We start from the raw sequence: 22,263 nt of genomic DNA, 5'->3' as shown, positions 1-22,263 counted from the left end.
AAAAGGAAGGGACAGATTCATCCGAACAGCTTGTAACCAGCAACAGTGCCCAGGAGCAGGACAACTATTTCTGGTTCTGGTAACTGTATTTCAACAACAGAAAGATTCAAAGCAATGATGGTGTCACGGTTCATTCTTTTCAACTGGAAATTATCCTGTAGCACAGGTAAAACTCATGCCAGGCATTCCGGGAACTGGAAACAGCTGGCTGCAGGAAGAGCACATGTGTGCCAAGTCTCATCTGCATCACTCAGTTAACTTTCCCTTGGCTATTGCAGAGATATGTTTCCTGATGTGGCTCACTGGACTAGCCTCTTAGTTAAGGTCACAAGTATTTTTTTCCCGGTTCTTTGCTTTTGTGCCAATGTGCCTTCAATGTAATGCAGCCAGACAGTCCATTCACTCCTCCAGTGCAGGCTGGGAGGTAAGACAGTTTCCTTGGAAAGGTGTGAGTAATGACAGTGGAGGGAAAATCTGCCTGGTGAGTGAATGAGAGATAATTTATATGTTCAGCCTGGAGAACAGAAGGTTTGCAGTGACCTTCCAGTACCTGAAGGGAGCCTACAAGAAAGATGGAGAGGGACTATTTACAAGGGCACGTAGTGATGGGACAAGGGGAAATGGCTTCAAATTGACAAACAGTACATTTAGATGAGATACTAGGAAAATATTCTTACTGTGAGGTTGGTGAGGCACTGGAACAGGTTGTCTAAACAGGTTGTGGCCTCCCCACCCCTGAAAGTGTTCAAGGCCAGGTTAGGTGGAGCTCTGAGCAACCTGGTCTAGTAGGTGGTATCTCTGCCCACGGAAGGGGACTTGGAATTAGTTCATCTTTAAGGTCCCTTCAAACCCAAACCATTCAATGATTTTATGACATCACTGGCAATCTGAGTTGAATTGCATGAATCCACCTCCAAGGGACACAACACTGGTTATGTCTGATACAAATGCAAGGTTGGATATTGCCTAAGGGCTCTCTTCAGCAGCCTGCCTGTACAGCCTGCTGCCTAGGTCCTAGGTCACCAGAAGGAGGAAAAACTATGGAAGGTGGTACCAGGTACTGCTCATAGCACTGGCAGCATAATCTCCTGCCACCCACTGCAGAGAAAGGGAAAGCGACCTCAGGGACACAGGACAGTTTGGCAAGATTAGCTTCTGTAGAGTGATGCTGGATTTATACCAGCTGAGCATGGGGCCAGCTTCTGGGGTCCCAAGTGCCTCATCCCAGAGCACGCCACTCCAATAGTGAGGAACTCAAACTGATTCTCGACATGTTGTTTTGCTTCCTCAGGAGCTGCACATATATATTTAAGGGGCTACAGACAAATGCCGTGCAACACAGATGTTAGAGGGCAAAAACTTGCGCAGTCAAATAAAAGATTTCTGCAAATAATCAAGCTACTCCTTATCTTCAGCATCTCCCTCCACATTTATTTTTGTTTAGCTCCAGATCCAGCTTGTTCCAGAGGGCAAGGGAGAGCAAGGGCTGCTCAATTAAAACCGTGCAGCTGGTCAAAATGCAGACGACAGCAGGTGAACTAATGCACTTGCTCTGGTGCGCTCCCAGTGCCACCATGTGGTGACACGTGTGAGTACAACGGGTACCAGCGGCAGAGAAGCCACCAACACACAGCCAATAACTCAGCAAGGAGGCTCTTCCAGCCTTGAAAACCATGAAGGGAAAGCTCAAGTCAGCAAGAGGCTGAACTGAAATACTTTAATTTACTGCTATCTTTCCTGTTTGCTTTTATATGGTCATTTTTCTTGAAGAAATAAGATTTATATTTAAATATGTCGGGAACTATAGATGTTTGAAAGTGTGGTACAAAAGTGTCGCATACTATATGATCACAGCAAGGCAGAAAAGCTTAAAAATCAATAGGCCAGACTGAAAATAAAATGCAGGGTATGTGGGCCCCAGGTGCAATAAGTCAGGACAAGTCCTGTGGTGAGTTTGAAGGCTAACTCTGTCCTAGGCACATGAGTGCAGCACACTGTTACTCCTTGCAGGCCATTCACATTCCCAGCCTTAGCCTCAGAGATACAATGACCGTTTTCCAAAATAAACTGTAACTTCCATAATCCTGAGAACAGTCAAGATGCCCAAGTACACAACAGATTTATTTTACCAAAAAGAGTGTGTTCAGAAATTTCTGCTGACTGCGTGAGGCAGTAAAGTGGGTTTTAAGACACCGCTGCTTACTCCAAGCACTGGAATAAACTTCCCAGCGTTGACTGCATCTGTGCTTACCATAGGTTTTCCAGCAGAAGGATTCCCAGAAGGACTGTTGTGTCCTAGGACAAGGCTGTTGGCCTTTTTTACCTGTTCACTTCCTTCAGGATCTTCTCCATGTTCACAATGCTGTGCATCTTATACAGGAACCACTTGTCAATGGCCGTGAGTTTGTGAATGACATCCACAGGGACTTTGTTATCCAAGGCCTGCCAAAAACAGGACAGCACCAAACAGCCCCTTTAATACATGCTGCACAAATACAGATTTAGCCTACAAATAGGTAGCAGCAACTATATAGCGTAAAGAACAAAAGGTTCTGTAGATTAAGCTGCACAAATCAAAGGCTCATCTCCCTCACAACCCCGTCTCCTGCAGCAACAGAAACTGTGTCACTCAAGCAGTGTAGGGAGGCATCACCCACTTTGGTACCAAAGGCTGGCTTCTGTTTAAGTGAGAGAGAGGTAATTTGGTTTTTACAGAGCCAGCATGAGACAAACCAATGGCAATAAGGCTGGGTGGCCACTGAGCACATGCCTTAGTTAACTACAGGGAGGCACATTCAGACTGCAGCACCGACTTCTCATCTGCACCTTTTACCATTCCAGTTGCCTAAATCTCAGGCTCACCATCAACCTCCTCCTAGCTGGAAATGTTAAAACAGGAATGTCCAGATATCTTCCTGGGGTTATTGATGGGTTTTTTTTTAAACCAATCATTTGCAGCCATGGGGAAAAAAGGAACCCCACAGAGGTATTATTCATGAGACAATGAATTACAAAACACCATAATATTTACTAAAAAAACCCAAACCAAACAAAACACCATAAAGAAATATGCTGGAGAGCCCCTCAGTATAATATATCTTCTATCAATGCAATTTCTTGGGTCTCACCAGTGGTGTACAGTCATAATTTTCCTGATAAAACAACTATAAGCAACCATAATGCCAGCGCGATATCTTTGCTGAGCTGAAGTAACCAGGATCATTAACTGTTACCACACTTAATTGCTTTCTTGCAGGGCAGCATCACTGTTACAAAGCCAGAGCAATTGCCACTGAAGAAAACTCCAGCGTTTATCTGGGCGTGAGCTTGGCCCACTACACCCCAGCATTATTGCTCCGGTTACCAAGCTTGGGCACAATGTTGCCCTGTCACCACACAGTCAAAAGCAGTGCTGAAAACCTCTAATGCATATTTTGCTCCTTTAGAGTAACCAGTCACACACAGAACCTTCAGCTGGCAGCTGGCACCCAACAGCCACCGCTCTTTCCAATGCCTGCAATGAGAAGCCTGAGGCCCTCTCAGCAGACCCAGAGCACTGGCAATAACAAAGCTGGGCTTCTCACTCATTTCTAGCTACAATACTAATATGAGGCAACTGGTAAAGGGCTCCTCCCCTCCTCATTCCCTCGTGCTTGGAGGGTGAGGTCACACTGCCACATCAGTGTGATGTGAGCAGGTCTTTTTTCTGTCTATCTGTTTTCACAAAACACATGCAGACTTGCACATCTTGAGGACCTCCAAACTCAGTCAGTGGTCCCTGAGCCACACATACACACAGGAAGCATGACTACATACTCTTAGTCTGCTTAGGGCACTTTATTTAAAAGTCCTATGATCTCCAAAGGTAACTAAAAAAAAAAAAAACATTCCTTCCACTTGTTAATCAAAGGAGGGGCAGAGAAAACCTTCACCCCTGTGGCACGAATCTGGAGACTGGAAGAGAAGAATGAGTTTGCAGACATTTCTTGATCCCAAGAAGCACACTACAGGGGCAGATCAGGTTTCCAGGTAGAAAATCCGTGTAGGATTTGATCAGAGGCCTGGACAGCACTCTGATGACATTACTGTATTCAAAGCTACATGCAGGAGTACAGCTTAAACACACCATGGAAGCATGAGACTAACTCTATACAATTTTAAGAGGAGCAGGAGAGACCTGACACAACCTGAGCATCCCTGCTCAGCAGGCTGTTCCATCCCTGCAGCCTTTGGCTACTCTGGCCAAGGAGCAAGTCTCATCTATGTCAGCCTCTCTCACGGTGCCTTCTTTTACATTACCATGGGGAGCCCCACCACAACAGCAACAGCTGATCTCCCTGAATGGCAGCTGAATCTCCCTTCCCTTGCACCTGAACACTAACTGTTCTCATCATCCAACAGACAAAGGGGAGAGAATAAGTAAAAAGCCTTGGAGAGCCAACTAGTGGGGTTTGGGAGGGAGGAGAAGACAAATAACATACAACAAAGCTACATCCTTTTCCAAACAAAGCTGATGGCTAATGGAGAATAACTGTTGGCTTTTAAAAGTCAGCAAGCAGGAAAGGAATTTTCAAGCAAGCAGCCCCAGCTGCCGGAAGCATCTCTTGCTCATATAGCTTGCCTCAGTTATTAATGGGGATGAATTAGTGCACTGTATTGGGCAGAGGCAGCTCTTTTATAGGGAGGGATTAAGACTTTGATCTTGCTTTTGACAACAGCTCCCAGTGAAAATGTCAGCAGCTGGGAACACCTAGTGTTCAGTAGGACCCAAACTCACCTTCCTCTCCCCACATCTCCTGTGTTGACATGTAGCTAAGATTAATGTTTCATAAAAGCTCTCTAAGCCACTCAGAGAGACAAGCAGCAAGATTTTTCTCTCAGTCACGATAAAAAGCTATAATAAAGACCAAACACAGCTGCTGAAAGATAAGATACACACTTCCCCAGCTTGAAAAGCAGGAGTCAATTGCTGGACAAGCCACACATTTATAGAACATCTTGTGCTTTTTGTTCAGGCCATTTATAAGAGGAACAGCTACATGACAACCCAGCAAACACAGCACAGCCTCAGCTGGTCACCCTCATGGGGAAATGTAAGGAGATGTATCTACACATGAGCACAAAGGGCTTACAGATTCCAACACACAAAGTCAGAGGCAGAAAAAAAGAGTAATTTGCCAGGAAAGTTTGCTGCAATCTTAAAAAACACAAACCAAAAGGTAAGTAGGAGCTATAAAAGACAGCTGTGCCCTCCTCTCCATAGAGGGTATGGACAGATGGACAAGTTAGCTGCAGCAAAACCTAATGTGAAATCACACCTACCTTCTAATGTGACTAACCCCACATTTACCATCTGATATATACAGGCAAACACTGAGGAGACAAAGGAAGAAATAATTTCACACCCTAGGTCCCCTTACAATAGCACTCCCCATTACCCAGACACCTTGAGGGCTGAAGTGATTTGACCTGTGTGACAGGAGAGGGGTTAAAAGAATGCTATGGGAAGTTAAGCCTCTTTCAAAGAACAGAGGATTTATTGTCTGTGAAATTAAACATGCAGTTGTGTAGTTTTTTAGTTTCAAGCCTATACAAATGCAATCATTGCAAATAGCCAGTGCTCTCCCAGACTGCAGCTTGCTATTCTTTATCATCCTTTGTTTCAGTTCTCAAAAAGATCTTCGTTTATTCCTTTGAAATCTGCAAAACTGGCCAGTTTTGACTGGCACTTACACTGGTATAAATCAGGGGGCCGAACATTAGCCAGTGTTTACCCAACAAATATAATATTATAGGAAAGGAAAGTGATCTAGGTCTCCATCAGTGCTCAGCTACAAACTGAGGTATCAGGAGACAGGAATGCACCTGAATGCAATGAGCATTGGCTAAGACTGTGCCACCAAAAGGCAAACACATTACCTGAACATGGAAGATGAAGGAAGCATCACCAAGGATCCTATACAGGGGTAGGATGCCAGTGTGCTTGGCAGAGGGAAGCAAGGGGGTGAAGTAAACTGTGACCTCAGTTGACCCAACCTGGTAGCTATAATTCAAGAGACAAAGGTCAAGGCCTTTTTATCTTTTGTTACCTTGGCTATTGCATATATTCGAGTGCTGGTTGGCTCAGAAAGCTCCTTCTGGAGATCTACGATGGCTGGCCAGGCTTTATTCATAGGCAGACGTGAAGTGAAGCCATCTACTGAGGGGTGGCACATCCTCAGGGCCTTTTGAAAGCTCTCTTCAAAAGTGCGTCCAATAGCCATGACCTGCAAAGAAGAGCACTTCCACGTTAGCTACACTGAGCTGTGCCCTCAGTAACAGAAGAGTGCAAGTTGAAACCATGAAGGCACAGGTATGGAAAGATGACAGACTGTGGACTCCTCCATAAGACAGTCCTGATGGCTTTAAGGCAGATGCAGCTGATCGAGCCTTGGGAGTCCCACTTCTAGGTCTGACTCTGCCCACGTTATCAATGGGGAGTTCCAGAGAAGCGACTCCTTTCTGCTTCTGTCTCCCTGTCTGTAAAATACAGGAAGCCACTGCTCTCCTCTGTAAATTGCTTTGAAGCACTTTGGTAGAGAGAGCCATTATCTAGCAGCATGGGTATAGTAATACAGAACGATATTTCTGTTTAACAACCTCTTAGAGATAGAAACTTACTGTGGGAATTTTAAAGTTCAGGAGAAATCTGCTCCTCTTCCTTCAAATTACATTTAACAGTAACTCTCCCCTGTGAGGGCTCTCTTAAAGGGTTACTCCTCCTTGGCATAGCAGCACTGGGGCTTCCCTCCTTCAGTCTTGACATCACATCTAATAAGAAAACAAGCCTTTCTCTCTGGAAATCTGCAAGGTAACAGAACCCTTTCTCAAACTTCTACATTTTTATTTCCCAGTGCAGTCAAACCCTAACAGCATAAAAATCTTCTCAAACACAATGCTGAAAAATGTCAAAAGAAAAAACACAATCGTTTTCTCTTTTCTCACAGCTCCAGGCCCACTGTCCAGCACAACAGAGCTCAGGAAAAGCCAGGCCAGGCCATGCTGTTCAGTTAATAAAAGTGCAGTAGGTGCTGTGATCTGGCTTCAAGTTCAGGCCTGGGGAGATGACTGTGCCAACTAATAGAGACACAGTGGCAAGAAACTCTTTGCTTCAAGGACTCCCCCTCCTGCTCACAGGTCCTTCAGACTAACCTTTCTGCTCAGTACCTCTGCCAGCTGCAAACTGCATCCCTTAAGCTTCTCCTTCCCTGCTTCAGTTCACCCTGCACCGTTACAGCACTGACTCTTCCTAAATCTCCCTCCTGCCTTTACCCAGCATCCTGCCTGGAGAAGGACACAGGTTCAGGCAGTTCTGTGACATGAGCATTGGAAGGACTTGATGCTTCCTCCTGCAAATGTGTATGGCCAGCAAGTGTTTACAGCTGATTGTGCACAAGGCAACCGTATTTAGGAACCCCAGCTCTGCAGAACGGCCCCCAAACCCCTGGGCAGAGAGGCTTAATATCAGGAAGCATCAACTCACTGAAAACAAAACAAAAAACCCCAAAAATCACCTCATTGCCATAAAAAGCCAAAACTGCCAATGAAAATCAAATTCTAATTAATTCTTCCAGTTCTGATAAAGGCTTGTTGTCTCATGATGACAGTGATGTTAGGGACGTCTTACATGTCAAAATAATTTAATAAAATACCTACTTGAAAAGCATTAGGAAAGAAAGGCAATTGAAAAAATACACAATTCATTATTTTGCTTTGGTAGCTGATAGGTAATTAACTAATTAAGTGAGTAATTTACCCGTTTTGCTTCATTTCTCTCCTCTTAAAACTTGGTCTGAAAATACTGTAGTTGTCCAGACACCTTAAATTCTGATGTAAGAGACTTAACCACTAAGAGAAGTCAAAACTTCAGAGCAAGATTACAGGTTCTGTTTAGATTTGAAGAGCAGAAGTAGGCTGAGATTTGGCATACGGTTTTAACACAGAGGACAAATAACTTGGGAACAACTGAGAGCTGTGGCTCATGGGCATCACTGAAAATCTTAACAGACTACAACTCGTGAAGTTTTACTCTAATTAACCACCACTACAGAACCTCAAACTAAAAAATTACTCTCAGAGTCCTGAAGTAAGTGTTAAGAATGAAGTCAACCTCAGGTAATCCATAGTGATTTCTTCCCTTAGGAGTCAAACCATTTATGAATCCACACTGTGATAACCAAGATTACACAGTCCTAATTCATTTTAATTAATTATAGTACTGGATAAAAATTGTTTGAGCTGAATAAATACCCTCAAACTTATTAGGTCCTTGAAGATAGATATTCTGAGGGTTTCCAAGAAAGAGAAATGACTTTCCCAAGTGGTGGAATGAAAGAGAAGGGGAGAGTCTTGCACTCACCTCCCCCACACTCTTCATGGAGCTTCCAATCCGGTTGGATGTACGCTGAAAACGGTCCAAATCCCAGCGGGGTATTTTGGTAACAATGTAATCAAGGCTGGGCTCAAAGCAGGCAGAGGTTTTTCCTGTCACAAAGTTCTTGATTTCTGGCAAGGGAATCCCCAGGGCAATTTTGGCAGCAATGAAGGCTAATGGATACCTGCCATAGAAGAGAAGTAGAGAACAGTAGAGAAGGAAGTACTTTGCTCTTGCAAATCCCAGGAGTGGATCCAATTAAACAGATGTGAAGTGATTGTCCCTCCTCAATACAGTGGAAGGTTCCTGTGCTCAAGCACAGCATGACCCATCCAGCCTCCTGCATCAACACACTGCAGATTCAGCTCCTTCGATCTGGGCCTCGCTTTTTTATCCACAAAGACACCACTTCCAGTGCCTGTCACATCCACAGTAAGCCCACACTCACAGATATGTTTTGCTGCAAGTCTGTCATCTAAAAAGGAAACAATCGAACACCCACTGCCCAACATTATGGCTCATCTCCAGGCTGCAACAACCAGCTCTTCAACAACCACAAGAGCCTCTGAGAACTGCAAATTAGAGATTAATTTGTGCCTCTCAACAGTATCTGCAAACTGCAATTAAGAAGCCAATTTTTAAACAAGCTGCACTGACCACCCTTATCGTGATTAGTTTATGATTAGCCAACAAAACAAAGGCAGCTAGCAGTGCCACTTGCATCAATCTGACAGACAGCTCATCAGTAACTGTGTCCTCTGGGTTCCAGAGGTGATTTGCAGCCAACATATGGATACAGTGTATGTGCTTTGTAAGGCAGCTATTAGCTTCCCTCCCCACGCACCTCCTGGGAGTTATCCCATTTGTAGTGCAAGAATCAGCAGGGTGGAATAGACCTGGAGAGCTCACTAACCCCTTCCCCCATCTCCCAGTAGGACTGGCTCTCCAAGGGTCAACCCTAGCAGGTGCTGACAAGAACTCTTTTAGAAGCTTCCCATACAGAAACCTGCTCCTTACTGACCTGACCGCTCCAGAGTTCTCCCTGAGCCAATTTCAGTCTTCCTTGATGAAAATTTAGCCTCCATGTTTTAACTGCATGGAGAGCAGATGCAGGAACTCTTCTTGTAGCTGTCACATATTTAAATAATACATGGATTCAAAGCATTACTGAAATTCCCTCTTTTTGTTCTGCTCCCCTCATTTTTGTTTATTCATTTGTTTTTCTTTAGCATGTGGGGTTTTTTAAATAATCTTACCCTGTCGCCTTGGAGGCCAAAGCTGAACTTCTTGAGAGTCTGGCATTAACTTCAATAATGTAGTACTCCAGGGAAGTTGGATGCAGAGCAAACTGGATATTACACTCTCCCACAATACCCAAATGTCGGACAACTTTGATGGCACGATCCCTCAGCATCTGAAACTCCTCATTAGTGAGTGTCTGGCTTGGAGCCACTACAACAGAATCTCCTGTTTGTCATAAGGTAGAAGTGAAGGAAAATGAGAAGCAGCTCAGCAGCAGTAAATCCTGGCCTCACAGGTCACTGTCTTTGCCAACCCACTGCTAGAAATCAGGTGGGTTTAGCTTAAAAATATCTGTTTCACACCCTAGCCAGCTTTATCCAAGACCAGAAGAGTGTTTCTAGAGCTCACTTCATCAATAACAAAACTGTGTCAATAATAGCAGGCAGAAGGGCACTGCATAAAAAAAGTAAATGAGCCATTTCTAGTGAGCCACCATGTGCCCGAGCCTACCTGTGTGGACTCCCATAGCATCAATGTTTTCCATATTGCAGACAGCAATACAGTTATCAGCAGCATCTCTCACAATTTCATATTCTATCTCCTTCCAGCCAACGACTGACTTTTCCACCAGAATTTGGTTAGTCATTGCAAATGCCTGGGAATGGTTCAAGGAAAATAAACAGTAAAAAAACCCAACCAAACAAAAAAAACCCCACCAACAAAGCAAAACAAACAACAACAAAACAAACAAACAAAAAGCTCTCCCCCACAAAAAAAACACCAAAACCCTTATTAGAACATATTCTATATTTAAGACTTCTATGACTTATCTCCAGACACCCCAGACCAACCAGAAACTTGAAAGATGTAAAGTTCATACCATCGATAACAAGCTTTGTTGTTTGGGTTTTTTTTAATTGCTTCAGCTTCATTTGAAAGGCACAGAAAATAGTTATGTGATATGATGGGAAAAAAAAAGGTGGGGCATGTGTGCTTGCAGTGGCATATAAATAACAAATAGGAATATAAAAACATCTAATGCTTCAATCATGCAACAGACACAAGCTTTTATGTGGGCAGCCCCAGGGACTTCAGTAGGAGAACACTGCAGAAATGACAGAGTAATGGGGAGTGTGGGTGCCAGCAAACACTACACAGTTAATAGCACTAATAATGCTGCTTATCATTGGCACACTAACCAGAGGCAAGAGTTGTGATTTATTCTTAAACTAATCTTGAAAGCACTCCTCAGTGCATGAGTCAAAAATGAATAATACAGTTTGTTGGTAAATGAGCATAATCTAAGTGAATAAATGGCCTTAATATTAGCAGATAGAAAATATTAATCAATTTGTATTTAAAATCCTAAAAAGTAATGGGCACACTGTCAATCCATCCTTTAGCACAGCTTCTTGTTTTAATGCTGCCCATTAATTGGGTCTTCAGTCTGGTCCCCTCTGTCATTAAATCAAGCAGTAATTCAAATGTTGCCCTTAGCTCAGTTGCCAAAATCACACATAACAAAAAGAAAAGTAGTTTGAGGAATGGCATTCCACACCCAGCCTAAGCAGGCACTGAGTTTGTGGTGATGTAGCAGGAACGCTCAACCACACCTGTAAAACAATCCTCACTGCTTCTGTGTCTGTCTTTTCCCACTCAATGAGCAGGCTCGGGAGACATGAACTAAAGGCCAGGTTACCTGAACTAGCTGTGTTCAGTTATCTGAACTATAAACAATTCAGAACCCAGTGCCTGAAAAGCCAGTTCATTGAATTACTACAGATCATCCTCATAATGGAAAAGAACAGAGTTTCTGCTGGGTTGTGAAAACGAGCATCCAAATTTAATTCAACAAAAGTCAAATTGGTTTTCACTGTAAATTTTGAAATATTGGTACTGAACTGGAAGGAGCTGTTCACTCCCTGAGGGACAAGAGGCCTTGCAGAGAGATCCCGATCAACTGGAGCACGAGGCTATGATTAATGGGATGACGAATAACAAACAGAAGTGCCAGATTTTGCACCTAGGATGAAGTAAACCCCGCACAAGTATAAATGGGGAGAGGAGCAGCTGGAGAGCAGCCCTGCAGACAGGAATCTGGGGGTGCTGGTAGGCAGCAGGCTCACTTTTTTAAAAAAACACCAAGACTTGCTGACTAAAACTAGGGAGTTTCCTAATGAAAAACTGGTTTTATATAAACCTTTCAGACAGTTGCACTCCCAGGGTTTTTGGGTGAATTTTTGCTTTCTCTAAACAAAGCCAGAAAAGTCATTTTTGCATCAGCAGTATTTCTTTTGAGCAACACATGAAAGATTAGGAGGCTCAGCAAACCAGGAAAAGAAATACAATAACTTTAGAGCCCCGTGGATAGATTTTTTCCCTAAAATTCTGCGGTTTTGTCAAGGAAAAAAGCTTTTGATTTGTTTTCCCCAATTATCTGTTTACTTTTCACAGCAAATTTTTAAACAACAATCTCGGATTTCCTACGGAAAAAGAGCTGTCCTCATAGCCAGAGATGGCCAGTAGATGTCAAATTATGAAGTGTCATCCTGTTAAATCTCTACATGAGCTTTTAACCTAGCAAAAATACCACATTTAGACAGAAATACAGCAGAGACCCAAGGCTCCCAGCTCTCCTGTCCCTGAGACTACATTATCACTCAGCATTTCAAATGTTTCACCTTCCTTGACCTCATTCATGTGCCATTTACTCATGAAAGTCGGTGAATATAGGCCAGTATGTTTCATTTCAGACCAAAACTGCTGAAAAAACTTGCTCAAATTATGACTGTTTGTTGTGAATTTAACAGATCTGTCATTTAGCCATTTTCATTACCCAACTCAATAAGAATTAGGAAAAGCAGGCAGCAGATTATGAAAAGCACATTCAGGGCAAGATTTTACAAGTAAGGTGAAAGGTAGGGTATGTACAGTTCCAGTGCCTGTGACTATTAGAAGAGTACCTAAGAAAATCAGATGTTCAGTTCTATTCCCAGAGCTTGCAATTCCAGACATACCTTTGTACCAAGGTCCAGCAAACTTTCCTTATCAGGACATATGCCTGACCCCAGACCACCAAGGGCATAGGCAGAACGTATCATGACTGGGAAGCAAATGTTTTCAGCTGCCTTCAGAGCCTCTTCAACCTTAAAGGAAAGGGGAATACATTTCAGAGAGAGATAAAAATTCAAATGAATAAAGTCTTCAACTCTGGTTACACGGTTACCTGGAAATCCCATCAGTAAGACACTAAACTGTCCGAAGGTAAAATGAAAATAATCAAAGTTGGCTTTGCAATATTACTTTGTTCTGCCAAGCAGCAGAAAACTGCACCCCAGGAGGTAACTTCTGTCTTCAGCTATGTGTGGAATTCCTTGCTGACTTTCCGTGGACATTTCCACTTTCCTTACCAGGTCTGTCTCCAGAGACTTTAGCATGAAATAATCCCTCCAACAGACATCCTGATTTAAGACCTGTTTGGTTTCCTCTAAACTCCAATGGACCTTCCAGGAATCAATGTTTTATTTTCATACTCCCATCCTCAAGAAATATTTCAATACTGCTGATTTTGAGGACCTAAACACTGAAGTCTAAACAGCTTGTGCAAAATTTAAAAAAAAGAAAAGTACCTCCAACATCTTACAGACTTTTGTGCTGCAGCACAGGAGTCACTCCAGCCAAATTTACTTTTCTTGTCAATGAGTAAATTAGCTTAGGCTTTTCAAGTGCTTAATTGCACTTTCACTCATTTTAAATCAGTGACCCACCAGCAATTCCTGAGGAGTGATGATGCAGGCATACACACTACAGTATCCACAGCTGCATTCAGCTTTCACTCAACAAAACCAAAAATACTTTTACTAACTCAAATAGGTAACAGTAATAGTAATCACATCTTCAAAATTATCTGATTTACCGATTCCACTGCAAAGCTAGGAGCAATCTTTTCATTTAGCTCAGTCAGTTTATCAGAAAAGAGCTTTCTATCCTCTGTAGCCATGATGGATTCAACTGATGTACCTAGAACCTTCACACCATACTGCTGCAGGACTCCTTGCTTGAAGAGTTTCACTCCTGCAGAGTAAACAAAGACATAGCTTTGAGGATTGATAGTAGATGAAGAATAATAAACTTATTAGAATCACAGAATGGAAGGGACCTTAAAGATCATCTCATTTCACTCCCTTGCCATGGGCACCTTTCACTAGACCAGGTTGCTCCAAGTCCCATCCAACCTGGCCTGGAACACTTCCAAGGATGGGGCATCCACAACTTATCTGGGCAACCTGTTCCAGTGCCTCACCACCCTCACAGTAAAGAATCCAGAAAGCTTAGAAAACTTAGACAGAAGAAAGTATTCAAAAGATATCTGACTAGCTGACAACTTGTCTGGCCTCATCAACAGCTAATTTTATTATTCTTTTTCCGTATTAGATCTCAGAACCATACCATTAAATTTTCTGTCCTCGAATCGGTGAGGGATATTAGTATAAGATATTAGTACAGTTACTGCTGGCCATCATCTGCAACACAGAGCAGAGTTGCACAGATGAGTACTGGTCCAAGAAGTTAAATGAAGGTAAATTTTCCTTTTGATCTCTGCTTCAAGTTGGTCTGAATATCCCAAATCCAACTACAATAACTAAGAATTAAGCTGAAAACCAGGACACATTAATTATCAAACCCAGCAATTAGATGTTATGTTCACAGCTTAGCAGTGACTCACTCTCCCCAGGTCTCTGCCTGTATCTCTCAGTAACCCAGGCAATGTGTGAGGCATGTGGGTCTTGCATGCCTGCACAAATAAACTCTGCTGAACATGTGGCAGGATCATAGAATCATTAAGGTTGGGAAAGACCTCTAAGACCATCAAATACAACCTTTAACCCAGCACCACCACGTTCACCACTAAACCATGTCCACAGGTGCCACATCCACATGCCTTTTGAACACTTCCAGCCTGTTCCAATGCCTGACCACCCTTTCAGTGAAGAAATTTTTCCTGATATCCAATCTAAACCTCCCCTGGTGCGACTGAAAGCCATTTCTTCTGGTCTTGTCCTTTATTACTTTACTTGTTATTTGGCAAAAATTATGAGTCTGCCTGCAAGGAGTGCCAAGAGTGTATCACACTCACCACAGTTGAGAGCAGTCTGGCCACCCATGCCCAGAATTATTCCATCGGGACGCTCAGCCTTGATGACCTCTATGACAAACTGTGGAGTGATGGGGAGGAAGTAGACAGCATCAGCCTGCTTTAAGCCAGTCTCATTGGTCTGCACTGAAGCAATATTGGGATTCATGAGGACGATTTTCACATTTTCTTCCTGAAAAATTAAAATTTGCATTAAAAATAGGCATAAAAAAGCTGACAGCAGCAGCGAGAGATGGAGTTCAACAAGCAGTTTAGCAACAGCAGAATTAAAAAAGTCTCATCTCTTATGTCCTGTCCCATAAGAGATTTCTGGTCTCTCCCACGAGGCTGAACTAATGCCAATTCTTTACTTTCGTGCCTCTGCCTCTTTGTGAATCTTGAGGGAATGGACATTCCCAACCATTTCAGAAATTCGGTCAAAATTGTTTACCACATTTAGGACTTACACAAAGGAGACAGGAACAAAGTCCAGCATAATCATATCTGTCTGCTGTTGGAAGTCAGATTGAAAATGCCAAAGCAAAAAATTTAATTCTAAAGGCAATTTTTTCTTGGCAAGCAGTAGGTCTTTGTTCATGGGTAACCAGGTAGTTCTCAGATTTTTTTGTACCAACTAGTAACAGTAACAAAAACACATTTTTTCCTTTGACTTTCCATAAAGATGCTTTAATTTTCCTGGTGTTACGACTTTAAAAATCTTGTCCTGTAACTTTTTTATTTGATATTGCACATATTAAAAGACAAGCTCTGCCTCTATATGCAAGACAAAGGTTAGTGAAAACTTTACTCTGCTTTTTCTCTGTCACAGATAAGAAACTGAGATAGAGTGATAATACAGAGTATCTGTTTCCTGCTATACCAGTGGGACTTTTGCCACTCTTTTGGCTACAGACAGAAGTTCACTACAGTTTGCTCATTAATAGAAAAATCTGAGTCGGAGCTGGGCAGATCAACTCTCCTCCCTCTTGAAATATTAGCACGTAACGAGGAAGACAACCAAGTTTTGCTAATAATGATGAGTGTGGCCAAGCTTAAAAAAAACCCATGTAAACCACAAGCAGATACAGAACAACGATTTACTGCTTTGTTGAAAAGGTGGACTGGAAAGTGCAAAGGCTGCGACCTCATTTTTTTAAGGGAACTCATTCTAATCTTTATCAACTTCTTGTAAGGCAATAAACTTCTACAAACAAACACATCATTTGCAAACAATGCTAATTATAGATGCAAAATACATTTCAAGAGGAACATTTGCTATATAGAAGTTGTGGAGGTTAAGAAACGATGATTTCCATTAAAAACAGGAACAGTGACAACATTTTTAAAAGAGTAGAAAGAAACAGGAACAAGGCCAGTAGATTAAGTCAGCCATCCCTTGAGCAAATGCTCTTGGAAGTGTTGCTGGGACCAGTAAAGAAATTGCTGTCTTCCCCCACCACACAGCAAGCATGAAAATGCCATAGGACTTTTGTGTGTTTGTTCAAAATTTGTGATTGTTTGTCTCACTGGTTTGGGGGAACAAAGGAATAGTTCACCTGGGGGTGGGATTCTCACTCAGAGCTCTGAGTGCTCAGTTCAGGTGTTGGATAACATTTCTTCTCCTTTCTTTGCTAATTTAAAATACTGCCTTAAAGACTGGCTGTAAATTCCTGCTGACCTTTTTCTCCTGTGAAAAATTGGATTTTTTTTCACTGAAGCACTTTCCTTGGAAATGTGTGGAACGGGGAAGGGAAAGAAGATATAAAATCCTTATGGAAAATATTTCAGATTTAGACAAATGATCCTAAACTGCGTAGTCTTCATGGCAGTGGTGGGGGAAAAAGATATCACATCCTCTAGCCCAATTGTTTGGGATGTTGGATTTTACTGCACCTGTAGTTTGCCCTTGCAGCCCTTTCCTTCAAATTTCACCTTTTTACTTCTGCTCTGGAACTGTCACACCTCTACAAGCTTTCCTCCTTCTTCACAAGAGGTTAGACATGAACTAGGGGGCCCAGGTAACTCTTACATTACCAGTAGTAACCCCCTCACAGTACACTTTACCTTTCCACACCTTCTCCTAGCATGAGCTTTTGCCTTAGTATCCTTTCTAGGACCTATTCTGGAAACAAAACTTGACATATATGACCTTTAAAAAGTTCATCCTATTCAAAATAAATACCATTTAGAAAACTGGCCTCAATAAGGGGTTCAAAATCTTTTGCATTGCAGCAGTCAATCACTTTATACTATAAAAGTCCAGTCCTCTCTCATGCAGTCAGGCTCTTCTGACATAACCCTTCTTGGGGTGTATGTGTGGAGATGCCTCCCTTGGCTGGGGACACCCTCCAAGGATACTCCTTGAGGTAGAGAGAAAGAGATCTCCCATGAGTGAGTTACATCAAATCTTTACTTAATAATCATTTCTTTTTGCTAGCTTTAATATAGCTGCTTCAATAATTGCTTTGTTACAGTGTACCATACTACTTTATGCTATATTATACTCTACCAGTAGATTTTTAGTGTTCATTTTGTGGAGTAAATAATTCTGATTAAGATCTTTCATCTGTTCACCTGTTAGTTTGTCATAATAAATAATTCATTTATATAAATATTTCTGTTTTGCCATCATTAAAATCTGTGGGACAAAGTGGTTTAATCATACCTCTACATGTCCTTTAAATTCAAACCGTTAACACAGTCCAAGGCTAAGACAGGATTCAGCTGCATCTAAACCCTTCTCCAAGAAGGAGTTTAGAAAGAAAGGGAGTCCTTTCTGCACCTCGGGACTCAATGGCAGGGCTTTTTAATAAATTTTGTCTAAGCTTTCCACTCTCCCATGACAATCATGCCATGTGCTGACACACCCCGGAAGTTGCAGTAATTCCAGCTCAGGTGTAGCTGAGCATATCCCTCCTCTTCATCCCCATTTACTTTGAGAAGCCTGGAGTGACCAGGCACACATCACAAATAACAAACTGCTCAAAGACTGCAATGGAAACCTCGAGAACATCTCTCTTTGGTAGATAATTCTGAGTGGTTAACTCATTTCACTCATACAACAAGTTCACCAATAAAAAATGGCTACATTTCCCTTCAGTCATTTATCCTCATCAGCTTCCCTGCCCCACTGATGCCATAGTTGGAAGATCAGTTCAGCTGCAAGAAAGGAAAATAGGTTACATGAGGTTAGTATTTTCAGAGTATCTCCTCACCTTCATGGCTTTTACAGCCTGGGATCCAGAGTAATCAAATTCCCCTGCCTGACCAATCGACAGACCCCCGGATCCTAGAATGAGAACTTTGGAGACCTACAGGGGTCAAAACAGCATGAAAAAAATCAGTCCTATCATAGTGGATGTTGAAATGAACAGAGAGACTGTGCAGCAATGAACAGTTTCAAATCACAGAACATAAGTTCTCAAAAGAGAAGAAAAGCCACTTTCAAAACCACTGCCCTTTTACTTCTAAGAGTATTTCTACTGGACTTCTCTCCTATATCTCTTGTCAGAGAAACACATGATTCATGCACGGGGCATACAATAAATATGTTAATTGTATCATGTGCTTATAGATAACCATGCCTCACTTTGGCTGCCCACAAAGTCCAGCTGCCTTCTAAGATAGGGAAACTGTATGAAATTCAGCCCACGCTTGGAATTTCAGATTTATTTGCTTAGCAACCAAGCATCAACATTCTACTGCAGGCACAAAATCTCATGGCCAGATTATCCCAGGGCACCTCATTATACTGCTGTGAGAGTACCTTTCTTGGGAGAACTGCAAAGAAAAATCCATGAAACATCTGAACTTAAAACTTTCTCAAAGGAAAGGGACTTAATAACACAAGAGAGGCCTGATGACTGTGAGACAAGCAGCTGTAAGGACTTTTATAAGGGAAGCCTCCTCAGACTTCCATGACCAGTTTTCTGTGCCATTTTGTGCTGTGGGTACAGTAGGAATTAAGTAGGTCCCAGCCTCACCGACAGGCATGATAAACAAGTATCTGTATACTGACCTCTACTCTGGAAGCAGTCACTCCAGCCCTGGGCAGAACTGAGGAAATGGTACTGCCTTTCCCACTCTTAACCAGGGAAATAAAAGAATCAAAAAGGAACTAGAAAAAATAAACACACATTTATGGAAAAATAACCACCAAAGTGGAACTAAATAAATACCAAGCAAAGAAGGAAAAAACAGGCCATTTGGGAGCTCGAGCAATCAGCTCTGCTCTGCTGCCTTCAGCAGGTAGATTTACACCATCTGAGAAGACGAAATAGTTATTTGAAATTTTTTAACAACTTTGACATCACTGACAAAGCTGCATTCAAGAAAGGGAGGTCATAATCAGGAAGAAAACACACATCAATCACGTCTGTGTGCTTTGCTTCTATGTGGCTGGCAGTGCAACAAGTGAACGTGCATTAAAAGCTAAAACACAGAAGAGCATACACTAGACTAGCTCAGGGAACCATCTAGAACAGCACCTGCTACAGAGCAGGGACCTGAACAGGGATATCTAAACATCAGTGGTGCTAAATCAGTGTTGTCCTTCCAGAGGAGGTCCCAGAGCAGCTGTCAGAAGTGTTTTCCAGCCAGGGTAGGCAAGGCAAGGCAGGCAGCTACACACAGTGGGACAGGCTTCCCACCTGACCCCACACCTGCAGAGCTTTTGCCACACAGTCCCTGGGAATTATCCATGGAAGGAGTATGGATGGGTCCTGCAAGCCTATCAGGATAGGCACTATGTTATCAAACCCATCCCAGCAGTGGGAGTGCACAGACTTGGAAAAGACACACAGCTGAGAGTTGTTTTGAGTTCTCTGAGATTCACCAGTCAATCAGATTGCTACGAAACTTCTTGATATCAAGAGATTTATTTGCAGGTTTAATCAACATCATCAAATTAAGATTTAAATAAGCACTTCTATGTATTCTTCCATCTTCCTCTCTCAGGAAATGCTAAATAGCTTATTTATGTTCAGACATGCCTCCTCTGCTTTCCACATCCCCTGATGCTGCTTAGTCATACTCCGTGACTACACAACCAGTTGTTACAGACTTTGTGTGAAGTCACAGATTGGGGATTAAAATTGCATTTCACTTAGGAGAACCAGAGTGAGGAAGTATGCATCCATTTACATAACTCTACAGTAATTATAAAATTTGAAAGTGGAACTAAAATGTATTAGAAAGTTAATGATTTTATTACAAAGCATCTGGCTAGTATTTTTTCTGTTAAGATAAAATGCTATTCCTTTTGCAATCTCTTTTGCAAGAGATTTGAGCCTGATCCTGTAGAGGCTTAAGCACTTCAGTAACTTCCAGACAGAGATAATCCCACCAGGACTCGATGCATACACATAATATGAATGGAATCGTTGATCCAAGGCACACAGAAGTCAATAGACATCTTGCTGCTGATTGTAATTAGCTGCACATCAAGCTAAGCAGACACAAGCCTATGCATGATTGGGCCCTCTGTTAGGAGGGCCTAATTTCCAAAACCAAGATGTAGGACCATCACCAACATAAAGACTCCTCACCGCAACTGATACATATCTGCACTCCTCAGGCCATCTGAAAGCAAGCCCAGATCAGTCCTCATACATTACCTCTGTGTCCCTTGGCCCAGGATTTGCATCTGGATAGAACTGTGCTGTGAAAATTGGTCTGGTCTCATGCATAATTCCCTGCAGGAATAAAAGTGATTCTCTTAGATACCTCCTGACAAGCAAACACACCAACAGAAAGCCACATCTTATCTCTGCAAGCACTGAAGGCCAAAGGACCGGTATGTTTCCAGGGGCTGTCAAATTTACAGCCCTTTTATTCACAATCTTCAAGCCATGTCTCATCCAATGAGCCCCTGAGCCTCTTGCTCTGCTGCTAAGGCTCAGCTGTGCATGGACAAGGGCCACAGGGGAGATATCACTTTCACTGCAACAGCAAATACTGCTAATCTGGAAGAATTTAACAGAGCAGATACACTGGTCTGCCTCCAGAGTAAATCCTGGACTAGGCAGAGAAGAAAAGCTGGCAAGAAAAGATCACCTGGAACAAGGCTGTTAAGGAATGAATGGTTTTATCATCCCAATTTGACTGGTTCTGTCACAGTAGAAATGGTTTTTGATCACAGTCTTGATTTCCATAACTCACTTTAACTGCTGATACAGGGGCTTGATCTGTGCCCTGGGTTGGGCAGAGTGATGAAGGGGGACTACTGCTGTGGACCTGAAATGAGAGGGGGCCTCATTTTCAAATGACTTAGGAAATTAGAAGATTTATCTTAGATAAAAATTGCACCTTAATCAACTAAGGAACTTGCTTTTTGGCACAGTAGTTGTCTTTTCTTTTAGGACTACAATTAGTTTCAGGATGTAGAATGTAGATGAAATTATGGGAACTAACAGAGAGTGAACCATAAGTACACCTGTAAGAAATCAGCTTACACGCTTCGAGAAACTTGATCAATATGAGATTGTTCTGCTAAGAAGTAAATTCAGTTAAAGATTAAGTTAATAGGAAATTCTAGTTATCTTTAACCAATGATGAATATATGTGTCCTAGTAGGTACTAGAACAATTAGTTTAGGGGTCAGCTGGATCAATCATAGGTGCTAGGAGACCTGCCAAGTGGAAAGAAGACACAACTGCTCCCCCCAGAAGAACTCCAGGATGATATTTGACCCCCGAATTATGACATAATTCGAGGTTGGACTTGTGGGAAGGAGTTTCAATGAATACTGTATTTATGCCCAACATTTGTACTGATTCTTCGGTTCATATATGGCAAATCAATTCCCCATGAACACCCAGCTGGCATAATAAAGAGATGTCCAATCCAATGATTTCTGGTTGCTGGGTTTAGTTCTTTTGTTTCAGACCTAAACTGAGTTTGGAGTCACTGTGACAATCCTACACTTTGGGCTGGTACAGCAAACAGTGGTAAAGGCTAACCCATTGTGGGCTCTAAGGCAAGCTCCAAGTAAAGTAGATGGTCAGATTACCACATTCAGCCCTGATAACAAAGTGTAATCTGACAGCAAGCTTCCAGGAGGTGAAATAAAGCCAGAGAGTCTTTGCTCACTAGAGGCTTCTTTGTGCAGGTCTCTGGAATAAAGCATGAGCTCACCTCAGTGGTTTGGTCATTGGCGTTCACAAAGAGAGGCTTCCAGCCAGATGAGAGGGTAGAGCTGTCAATGGCATAGCCGTGGTTCTGAGCAGTGATGACAGCCTGTCCATTCACTGCATTCAGGACGGGCTGGTTCTGGCCTCTGGAAGAAAACAAGAATCAGAGAACAGAAGTGCCAGATGTGTCCAAATGTCACAGTTAGGAGGAGCTGGTAACTATGAGGCTATACACAGCAGTTCAAGTGTAGCTGTTCAATACTGGCAGCCATTCAGAAGATAATAAAACCTAGGAGAAACTTTGCTATCCTTCAGTTTGATGGGAATCAATTACATCAAACACT

General features: G+C 42.4%; 1 protein-coding gene across 18 annotated transcripts in view; it reads right to left on the bottom strand.

Annotated features, from left to right (window-relative positions):
- CPS1 (carbamoyl-phosphate synthase 1) overlaps positions 1 to 22,263 on the bottom strand; it is a 326,177-nt gene that overhangs the window by 209,674 nt on the left and 94,240 nt on the right. For all 18 annotated transcript variants that reach the window (XR_001877123.1, XR_001877125.1, XR_001877126.1 and 15 more), the window contains 12 exons: positions 21,924 to 22,065; positions 20,405 to 20,482; positions 18,808 to 18,906; positions 18,005 to 18,100; positions 14,793 to 14,982; positions 13,572 to 13,729; positions 12,673 to 12,801; positions 10,166 to 10,310; positions 9,670 to 9,880; positions 8,399 to 8,597; positions 6,090 to 6,266; positions 2,324 to 2,442 (listed from right to left, as the gene is read on the bottom strand). Coding sequence is in view for 8 of the 18 variants with exons in the window: in XM_017829484.1 (XP_017684973.1) it covers positions 2,324 to 2,442; positions 6,090 to 6,266; positions 8,399 to 8,597; positions 9,670 to 9,880; positions 10,166 to 10,310; positions 12,673 to 12,801; positions 13,572 to 13,729; positions 14,793 to 14,982; positions 18,005 to 18,100; positions 18,808 to 18,906; positions 20,405 to 20,482; positions 21,924 to 22,065 (1,743 nt within the window). In the remaining 10 variants the exon portion in view is untranslated. The remainder of the gene's footprint in view (positions 1 to 2,323; positions 2,443 to 6,089; positions 6,267 to 8,398; positions 8,598 to 9,669; positions 9,881 to 10,165; positions 10,311 to 12,672; positions 12,802 to 13,571; positions 13,730 to 14,792; positions 14,983 to 18,004; positions 18,101 to 18,807; positions 18,907 to 20,404; positions 20,483 to 21,923; positions 22,066 to 22,263) is intronic.

Source organism: Lepidothrix coronata, unplaced genomic scaffold, assembly GCF_001604755.1.
Source record: "Lepidothrix coronata isolate B3197 unplaced genomic scaffold, Lepidothrix_coronata-1.0 Scaffold165, whole genome shotgun sequence".
Taxonomy (NCBI): Eukaryota; Metazoa; Chordata; class Aves; order Passeriformes; family Pipridae; genus Lepidothrix; species Lepidothrix coronata.
The sequence above is the reverse complement of the archived record's forward strand: the minus strand, read 5'-3'. Positions and strand labels throughout refer to the sequence as shown.